We start from the raw sequence: 10,440 nt of genomic DNA, 5'->3' as shown, positions 1-10,440 counted from the left end.
TAATCATACCTTGAATTTTCATGATGGCTTGGATGTTGTATTTTTATTTAAATTAATATAGGAATATTGAAAATTTTCTCTCCTTTTCTCTTCTTTTCTCTCCAAGCTAGGCCAATTGACCATGTCAACAAAGCATGCAAATGACATTTGAGAGAACCAAAGTGGGGTAGGAAAAAAAAATATGGAAAAGAAAGCTTGATGGTTGAACTTTTGGGGGGATTTCTTTTATTTGTGTTTGCCTTTTACTCTATTAGGGGCTGGAATGCTAAGAGGCAAAGAACATTGTCCACTTGCTTTTTTTTTTTTTTTGTTGTTGTTGTTGTTGTTGTTGTATGTAGGACAAATTATAGTATTAGATTCTTGTGTTGTTTATTTTTAAGTCTCTTTGTAATAGGCCCCACAAAAAATTGACACATTCTTGTGTTTTAGTGCCTCTTCCAGCTTCCAACACACTTAGACATGAGATCTCAACCAGAACTATCATAGTTGAGAATTAAGATTGAACTATCATAGTTGAGAATTAAGATTTCGTCTCACACGTGATTATAAAATGATTGGCACAGAGGTAGCCAAGTGTTTTAGGTCCCGTTCATTTCAACGATTCGAGTTTTGCTACAGTAAAAAATTCTCATAAATAGTTACATCTAACTTTTTACTACAATAAAAAGCTCTCACATAAAGTCATATCTCAACTCGAATTAAAAACTCGAATCAACGAACTAAATGAACCATTAATTCACCACATGTTTTCTAGCATAAAAATCTTAATCATCTATTATAAGTGATACAATTACTACAAATGTGACAACGTTGATTTGAGAGACTCTATACTTTTATTAAACGTAAGAAATACTTTTTCTCAAATTTAAAAGTGTAAATAATAACTTATTGATTTCTTAAAAATTCATAAGACAGAACTATCATAGTTGAGAATTAAGATTTCGTCTCACACGTGATTATGAAATGATTGGCACAGCCAAGTGTTTTAATTCACCACATGTTTCCTAGAATAAAAATCTTAATCATTTATTATAAGTGATACAATTACTATAAATATGACAACGTCGATTTGAGAGACTCTATACTTTTATTAAAAGCAAGAAATACTTTTTTTTTTGAATTTAAAAGTGTAAATAACTTATGATTTCCTAAAACTTCATAAGACAAAAGTATCAAATATCCTCAAAATACTTTCAAAAACAAAAATATCATCAAAATTATTACAAGTTCTTTTACTTTGCCACGTGATAGAAATCTTTTATCATTGTGATGCGTCTCTAGTGATCATTAATCATGCATAGTAGTACTTCATTGGCAACACCCTTTGCAAGTAGTAGAACTATTACATAAAATACCAAAAGAAACTTTATTGACACTAAACTACTTTTTTTTATCATCAAGTTTTTTTATTATTAAATTTTCATTAAATTTATATTTTATTTTAATATAGTTTTAATTTAATCTAACGGCTTGATACCCCCACTGTGGCAGGGCAACCGGCAATGTACCTACTTTTTTGTTCGGAGAAAAAGTCGCCAATTGAATCATCAAAAAAAAAGCAAACCAACGACCCATAATTCTTTCCTACCTTCTTTATTGCCTGCTTTTGTAAGAAAAGTAGAAAAAGAATTGCCAACCGTCCAAATTTCACTTGCCCAAAATTCAAAAATGACATTTATCAGATAAGATAAAACTCATACTCACAAAATAGATGGTTTCATTTTGTTGGATCTCACCTATTCACTTAACGAGACTTAGATTAGTTTGATAGTGTTGTAGATTTTGAAAAAAATATTTTTCTTAATGAGACTTAGATTTAGTTTGGTAGTGTTGGTTTTGAAAAACTTATTTTTAGTTGTGCTGAAAAAAGAAGTAACTGTTACAAAAAACAGTTGAGTATTTGATAAACTATAATTATAGTAACTGTACCAATTTCAAAATCAATATAATAGCGTTTGGTAAATTATGAAATTAAATTACTGTGGATAGTTAAAAATTACGACTATATTATACTATAATATAATATATATAATTACAATATAATATATATTTATTATTATATTTAATATAATAAAAAAACTCTTATTATATAATGTGTTAATAATTATGATATAGAATATAATAATAATATTAAAATATTAATTGAAATAATTAAAAATAATGATTATATTATATTATACTATAATATAATATATATAATTATAATATAATGTATATTTAATATTATATTTAATATAATAAAATTAAACTATTATTAAATAACATATTATATGATATAGAATATAATAATATTATTAAAATGGTTAATATAATGACAATATTATAAAACATATTATAATATTACATAAGATATTTCAGTTATATTAAACAAATATATTATATAATATACACTATAATATATAATATTATAATATTAGAATTATAAGATTATATTATATTTGTAATGACTGAGAAAATTTCAGACCTTATCATATTATTAAAATAATTATAATATTATTATAATATCATATTATATGTTAAAATAATAATATTAGAGTGATTAATATAATTATGATATTATTTGTTACAATATAACTATTATATTATATTATATTATATTACGAGTCAATTTTAACTTGGAAAGATTGTAAATTTTAAATTTCATTAGGGGTATTATTAGTATTATAAAAGTTTCATTAATTGTATTATACTGATTCCCGCACAATCTAAAAACTAAAGTTGTCTTTAGGCTGCTTCTAATTTTGGCTGTAAATTCTTAAAAAATTCTTCAAAAAGCACTTTTAAGGAGATTTACCGAACACTAAAATCAGTGCTGATTTTGGGAGGAAAAAGTAATACTAAACTAAGCCTGAGTTGTGGAGTTTTAGGCCCCGTTTATTTCACGGATTCGAGTTTAGAATTCGAGTTTTGCTATGTTAAAAAGCTCTCAGAAACAGTCACATCTAACTTTTTTATTACAGTAAAAAACTCTCACATAAAATTACATATCAACTCGAATCAGCGAACTAAATGAGCTCTTAATCCATCTTGATGAATAGAAGTGCTCCCCAAAATTGGTATTGCATTGCACAAGTATGACGTATTGATAGGAGAATGCTAAACTCATTGCAGCCAACAAAGAAAATGATAAGCTCATTGCAGCCAACAAAGAAAATGATAAACTCATTGCGTTAATGTTGGTTCTGAATGAAACTAAAATCCATACATTAATCTCATAATAACATCCTGTCTTTCTTGAGGTTTTCTCCAATAGCTAGTTTCATTAACCCATAATTTGAATCAAAAGAAGTAAAATCATGTTCTCCAAGCAGGAATCAAATAAATCTTGTTTAAGGATCGCTGCTCATTAAAAAAGGTAATATATACAGCATGCACATTGCATCTAGTTATATATATACATATAATATATATATATATATATATAAAGAAAAAAAAACTTTCAATTCACAAATCTAGGTAGAAGAATAATGATGCAAAAGGTCGTCACTTTTTAGTACTACTAACTGAGGTGCCATGTAAAAAATACTTAAAAATTGTCATGCCAGTTAGTAGCAGTTGTATTCACAAATATCTCCATGGAAGAAGAATGATAGAGCTCTTTCAGTCAAATTTGAGCCATTTACATCAATTAAAACAAAAAAGAAAAAGAGGCAAAAAAAAAAGGAGCTATCTATAGGATGGACGTTTCATGGTAAGCTAGAGCCAGCCTAATTGCCAAATGAATAAAAATATGAAGGGCCAAATATGAAAAAAAAAAAAAAAAAAAGATAATCCTGCAAAGGCTACTAGTATATATCTTTTTAATCTTTTCGTAATCAGTCAATAGAGATATTTTATTTCTTTTTTTAATTATCTCTTTTGCTGCAAATAGTCAATAGAGAATTCAGTCTGCAGTGTATGAATGTCTTGATAAGTTTTCTTAAATTTAATGAATAGTTCCCGTTGAATTTTGGCATCTTATTTCTATTTGCGTGCAGTATAAATTGCCAAAAAAGGGATGAAAGTGCCAAACCACGAAAAATGTAGGAAATACTAGCACTAATAAACTTTTATTACAAACAAACTTATCTTATTTTTGCAATTGTAAATATTGGATGTGTGGTTCCAAACGAATTAATATAAACATATAAAACGAACAGAAGAATACGGACGGTTCACATATTAAAAGCATCTAGAGTAGTCAGAAATGTAGTAGTTTGAACATTTTGGGCATGTTAAGTCACTTCGAATTTCTCTAAACGCAACTGCGAATGAAAGGACAATTAGCACATACAAAAGTATAGACCATCACCAGACTTATGTACAGATTTATAAAAAGCAAGTAGAAAGAGGCACCTCATCAAATGAGACTTGTTGGGAAGGTTTCATGGCTGCAGGAGGAAATACTACTAGAAGCCATTGGAGTTTCACCCTCACCGCTCCAATGTTCTTGCGGTAGACTACAGTAGTCAAAATCCACATATATTTGGTTGTTAGTGACAAGACCAAGTGGTTCTTCCCCATCCTCCACTGAGATTAAGTCACCATGCTCATCGCTTGGGGTCGTACTATGACTTTCCTCCGCACAAGTTGCTCCTTCGAACTTGGACTCCGGCGAGTCAGACAAAAGGGCTTCAAGGGTAAAGTTGCTGCTGTGACTGCTCTGAGAGATAAATTTGACATCCAGGACTGGCGATTCAAAATCCACCACAGAAGCAGTGGTACACGAAGATTCCAAAATATTGCGCAAAATGCCTTGATCCTTGTTGTCAGACTCTGCTTTCGTGTTTTCAGCTTCAGTGATTGAATCAGCGATTGATGTAGCATCATTCTTTGTTGTATGAGAGCCAGTAGCATCTGTCTGATTTAGGAACCACTGATACTGAACGTCAGTCTTATTGTGGACCAGACCGCTGTTTGCTTCGGTGCTAACTTCTGCACCCTCTATCTCTACTGCTCTCTCAAAATTTTGAGCACCAGCCTTGTCATCATCAGCTTGTTCATCATTCTTATTTATAGGCCTGCCAGAAGGTTGATCATCCTCTCCTCCCTCAAACTGCTGGTACCGTCCACCAACTTCTTCGGCTGTTGCCTCCGATGGATCATCATTGAGAGATTTTTCCACTTTCTTTTTGCCATCTAAAGAAAGACAGGATGCATGTGATAGTGACCCATTTATGTTCTCCGCTCCATCGGTTCTTATCTCATGTTGATCTCTTGGTGAAGCCTCTGCGCCGACTTCAGTATCTTCTTCTTCATTTGAAAATTCAGGAGCTTTGACTTCTTCGGCTGTTTCCTCTGATTGATCATCATTGAGAGATTTTTCCACTTTCTTTTTGCCATCTAAAGAAGGACAGGATGCATGTGATAGTGAGCCATTTATGTTCTCCGCTCCATCGGTTCTTATCTCATGTTGATCTCTTGGTGAAGCCTCTGCGCCGACTTCAGTATCTTCTTCTTCATTTGAAAATTCAGGCGCTTTGACTGAAAGACTTGGAATATGATTTTGTGGTTGGCTTGAAATTGAAGATACAAATCCAGCAAGTGCAGATGCTAAAGCATCATCAACTGTTATCGCGTTTCTTGGTTTATCCGCTGAAGACTCGGTGATTCTATCTGATTCTTGGTTTTCTTCCTCATCATCAAAATTCAAAAACTCAGGAGCGGTAACTACAAGGCTTGGAAGCAACTGGGTAGTATTCACAGAATCAGATACATCATCAGCTTGGTTGGTTTGAGTATTCATGGTCTGCGCATCATAATGAAAACTCTTAATATTAGATCCAAATTCCTCACAACGGGGATAATCAGTTTCGCTATGATAGAAAGAGTTGGAATCAGATTGGACAGATGAAAAGTTAGGAGCGCAAAATCTCGAGTAAAGTCGCGGTTCACAGTCCTTCTGCTTGTTGGTGAGGACTTCAAGTTGCTGCTCTACCCTCAGGAGCCTTGCCTCGATGCTACTTATAGGCTTTAGCAAGTTGTCTTCGAATCTTAAAAATAGATCCTCTATTCTGCCCATTCGGGAAAAGAGTTGGTCTAGTGCTCGTTCAACGCGATCATTTGGAGGAAGGCTATCAGCCTTGCTTTCTCCAAGAGAAACTTGTGGGGGCCTTTGTAACTGGGAAGCATTTGTACCAGCGGTATTCACGTCCTGCAACTCCATTTTTCCGTGATGAGCAATGCTGGAATTTCGTTCCTGCCGAATTTTAGTCGCACAGTTGGTAGCCTGCTGAATTTTAGTCGCACAGTTGGTAGAACAAGTTGCTTCTGATGTACTCTCTATGAAATTCTGTGTTCTAGAGGCCTCAGAAGTATGTTTATCTTGGGTTCTGATGGCGCTGATGCCTTTTGTTTTAGACATTTGCAAAAGGGTAGGCAACAACATTGCCATAAGAGGATTTCCACTGGAGTTTTCCATCTTATTCGCTTGATTTTCCGAGTCAGTTGAGTCAACAGGATCAGCAAACACATAGACCTCATCAATATAAACACTATCCTTACTTTGAACTGAGAGCAGACGGATCGTAAGGGACCTACAAGGATGTGCATCACTAATCTGTGCTGTCGCCTCGTAGTAATCCTGAAAAGTTTCTCCAATTAGCCCTCAGTAAATAAATAAAGAAAATACAGTCCCACACGTAGTTGCTATTATTACCTGTGTCATCAATGGCAACGAATTATCCTTCTTGCCATCTGGGACTCTAACGTCAACCCATTCATCTTCGCTGCTAGTCCGATTGCCGTCATTTCTTAAGTTTTCCTGCAATGGGTTATCATGAGCTCCCTTCAAATTTGGGGAAAGAGCTTCCTCACTATCCACGTCTCTAGCAGCAATGCCACACCGAACAGTACAGAGATATTCTTTGCCGCTCTGCAGATCCGATTCATAATATATCTCATAGACTCGAGCCGTGCTCTTAACATAAATCTGCTGGACCTCATGTTTCTGTGTAAAAGTAACTGGAGGTACAAGAAGTTATTATTCCTTTCCCAGTAAAATACGTGAACGCGAATAAAGCAATTCTCTCCTATTTCAACAGTTGGAAAGTTCATAAACTTAACATTGCAACACATGCTTTAGAACTTCAAATCTTTGTATTGTTTTCCTTCCTTTTTTCCTCACAAGCTTCAAGAAACAATCGAAAAACAATATAAAGATTTGGACTTTGCTGCATTTGTTTCTCTATGCTATCAGACCAAACACTTAACAGAGATAAAAACTACCAGATTATGCAGTTACTTAGGTGTAAATATAGGATTTAGAATTAAGTTTATTTTTTTATTATTTTATTCAAGATTTACTAGTTGTTATTATATTTTACTTCTCTTAACTAGGCCTAGTCATTGTATTGTATTTTCAATTAAGACCTTGATTATCGATATTGAGCTTTCAGATTTTCTCTCTTGTTCTTGTTATATTGACCTTGATTATTGATTATTCTTGTTCTTTCAGATTTTCAAAATCACATGAAACGGCAGAAAACAAAGGGCTTATAAATGCAAAAAAAAAAAAAAAAAAAAACGTATCTTGCGAATTGGTAAATCCCAAATTTTATCAACAAAAGAACTCATTTTCACAAAAATTCCAATGGTGTAGACTGAAACAGCAAATTGAAAGAATAAACATGCTAAACAAGAAAGCAAATTTAAGGAATTGACAAACAAAAATAAAATACTAATATCATACAAAAAAAAAGCAATTGACATTACAAGCAAGCCCTTCAAGTGTACGTCTTTCAGTTCTTAGAACAAGAAAAGAGTTAAATTTCCTTCCAATTTTCCTTCGGTTACTCATAATCCAAACAGACTAAAACGAAAAATGAAATTAACTCACCGGTGATCTCACAGGGACCGGCGTCCAGTGCATAAGGTCTCAGAATAAGAGGACGATTAGCGACGGAATTGAGGTCGATGGTCTCGTCGTGGCCGTCGATCGGAGAAAGAGAAGAGTCGAAAGTGATCGTATTTACGAGAGTGCCATGGACGGCGGTCCAGTTTGTTGCAGAGCTCCATGTGGCGGCGGTGCCGGTGATACCGCCGTCGCGGGTATCGGATTCCATGGTCGTCGTTCTTCTTCTTGTTGTTGTTTGGGTTTCCTCTGTGTGTGTGATTCAAGAGAAAATTTGATAAAAGAGACAAGAGAAAATTAGAATTTGAGGAAATAGGCCAGTTTTTTTTATAACAAAAAAATGATGACGTGTATCTTACGTGACAAAAAATGGGTCCTATTAGTACTAGGTCATTTTCAAAAATCTCATTTTCTCACAAAACTGACCGCCGCTCGACCCTCTCTTCCCCCCAAAACCGACCGCTCGACCATCTCTCCCCCGATTGAGCTCTCTCACGACCGACCACCGGTTTTTCTCTCCGATCACCTCTCGCCGAGCGCCGGCTTTCCTCTCACCTCTTTCTCTCTCTCTCCGATCCACTCTCCGATCTCTCTCATCTCGGCCGACCGACCACCTCACCAAACACCGACCGTTCATCAAAAACCGACTCCGTTCCCACTAAAACCGACCAAAAACTGACCCCGACGACTCACCAAATTCCCGAACACAAAAACCGACCACATGCTCACCAAAATCTGACTAAAATGGCATCAAAAACCAGCTCTTCTTCCTCAACTAAAACGGTCATTTCCCGAATAGTTGTCGACGAGGCAACGGAATCTGCTGAGGTAATATTCTTGTTTTACTTTTTCTTATATATTTTTGCAAGAACACAAACTTAATATAAGCAACATTGGTCTGTTCATAGTCGGTTCTTAGTCGGTTTTGGTTCTGGTCTGTTCTCAGTCGGTTCTAGGTCGGTTTTAAGTCGTTTCTGGTGGTCGGTTCTTAGTCGGTTCTTGTCGAGTATGGTCGGTTCTGGTCGGTTCTTGGTCGGTTGGTGGTCGGTTCTTAGTCGGTTCTTGGTCAGTTCAGGTCGGTTTTGATCGGTTCTGTTCGGTTTTGGTCGGTTCAGGTCGGTTTTGGTCGGTTCTGTCTGTTTGGTCGGTTCTGCGGGGATTTTGGGTCGGGTCATGGTCGGTTCAGTCGGTTCTTGTTGGTTTCTTAGTCTATTCTAGACGGTTCTGTCATTTTGGTCGGTTCTGACCGGTGTGTTTTTTCTTCTTTTTCAGTATGACCTCCCAAAGTACAACACAGGTGAACTTCCTGGGATCGGACATCTAAAGATGATCATGGATCCTGTGCGGCAGTATTTCCCAGTGAAAGTGACTATGAAGTCAAAGATCGAGGCTTTGGAGGTAATCAGGCAGAATCTAGACCCCGAAACAGAAATGCCAATTTTCAAGGAGTCTGCCTTCGGACATTTTATTTCGATGTCTGAAAATATGATATATTTTGGAGTATTGACACAATATCTGCTTTTGAGGCGGATAGAAACAAAAAAGAGACATGAGTTGTGGTTCATGGTTAATGGAACCACAACTCGGTTTGGAATGAGGGGATTTGCATTAATTACTGGATGGAACCGCGGGGAAACTCCAGAGCCGGACGTGATCTTGAAAGCTTCGAAGAATAGAAGATTATTGGAGCATTTTAAGTCCCACGTAGTAATTGTTGCTGATTTAAGAAAATTGCTCACAGTGAAGAAGATAAAAGGTAGCGATAAAGCAAAGATCGCTATCATTTATTTTTTAGCACAAGTATTATTATCTGGGGGCGAGAAGAAGACCATCCCACTGGATTGGCTGTCTTATGTTGACGATTTATAATTCTTCAACAGCTATCCATGGGGCAGGGTGTCTTTTGAATGCACCATGCAGGCTTTGAAGAAGAACTTGAGAGAGAAATTCCAGAAATGGGTTCGGAAAGGACGTAATAAGAGCATCAAGGAAACCTACTCAATATGCGGGTTTCCTTGGGCCTTCCAGGTATGTCATAGAGTTATATGCATAATTTTTCATGGCCTTATAGTAAATAATACCATAATTGGTTTACTAGACTTAAAAAAATTGGTTTAATGCAGGTTTGGGCATTCGAAACATTTCCAACCATCGGCGCCACGTTTACAAAGATGGTTGAGGGACATCTTCCTAGAATCCTCAAATGGGAGGCACGCCGGGTTTCATTGGTTGAGGTTAGACAGATAGACGACCTCATGCACAGTGGCGAGGGAAGGGTTTAAATACAATATTTTTATAGGTGTAAATTTTACAAAATAGGCATATTTGTTTTTTTTTTAAATATGTTTCCACCTAAATAATCATTGAATGTATGTTCTTTTAATATACAGGGAATGGCCGTACCAATTCTTTATCCCACTGAGGAGGAAATGAATAGTATGTGCATGAGGTTGTATATGCCTTATGTCGACCAAGAAGATCCTGAGATTGACCAGCTTGCATCATTTTTGGACTATGGTGCAAGAATGGTCCATGTCCCGCAATCGAAGCCTCCGAAACAATTGGCTCGTCGACAACTACTTCCCCAACAACAACAGCAACTTCCCCAA

At 35.5% G+C, this 10,440-nt stretch overlaps 2 protein-coding genes across 3 annotated transcripts in view; both read right to left on the bottom strand.

The window, feature by feature from the left end:
• Nucleotides 1-4,021: 4,021 nt before the first annotated feature.
• LOC21395713 lies at nt 4,022-8,109 on the bottom strand. Of its 2 annotated transcripts, XM_024170038.1 has the most exons (5): nt 7,817-8,109; nt 6,638-6,942; nt 6,209-6,562; nt 5,431-6,178; nt 4,022-5,226 (listed from the first exon to the last, which is right to left on the bottom strand). In XM_024170038.1, exons 1-5 carry the CDS (start codon nt 8,040-8,042, stop codon nt 4,340-4,342), a joined length of 2,520 nt encoding a protein of 839 aa, XP_024025806.1. In that variant the 5' UTR covers nt 8,043-8,109; the 3' UTR covers nt 4,022-4,339. The 2 variants fall into 2 exon arrangements, with proteins under 2 accessions (XP_024025806.1, XP_024025799.1); XM_024170031.1 differs by having other exon boundaries at nt 4,022-6,178.
• A 2,101-nt stretch (nt 8,110-10,210) lies between these two features.
• Nucleotides 10,211-10,440, bottom strand: part of LOC112092916 — a 6,381-nt gene continuing 6,151 nt past the window's right edge. Inside the window, exon 3 of the mRNA XM_024170218.1 lies at nt 10,211-10,431. Coding sequence (XP_024025986.1) covers nt 10,211-10,431 — 221 coding nt within the window. The remainder of the gene's footprint in view (nt 10,432-10,440) is intronic.

This window comes from Morus notabilis, unplaced genomic scaffold (assembly GCF_000414095.1).
Source record: "Morus notabilis unplaced genomic scaffold, ASM41409v2 Scaffold657, whole genome shotgun sequence".
In the NCBI taxonomy this organism is placed as follows: Eukaryota; Viridiplantae; Streptophyta; class Magnoliopsida; order Rosales; family Moraceae; genus Morus; species Morus notabilis.
The sequence above is the reverse complement of the archived record's forward strand: the minus strand, read 5'-3'. Positions and strand labels throughout refer to the sequence as shown.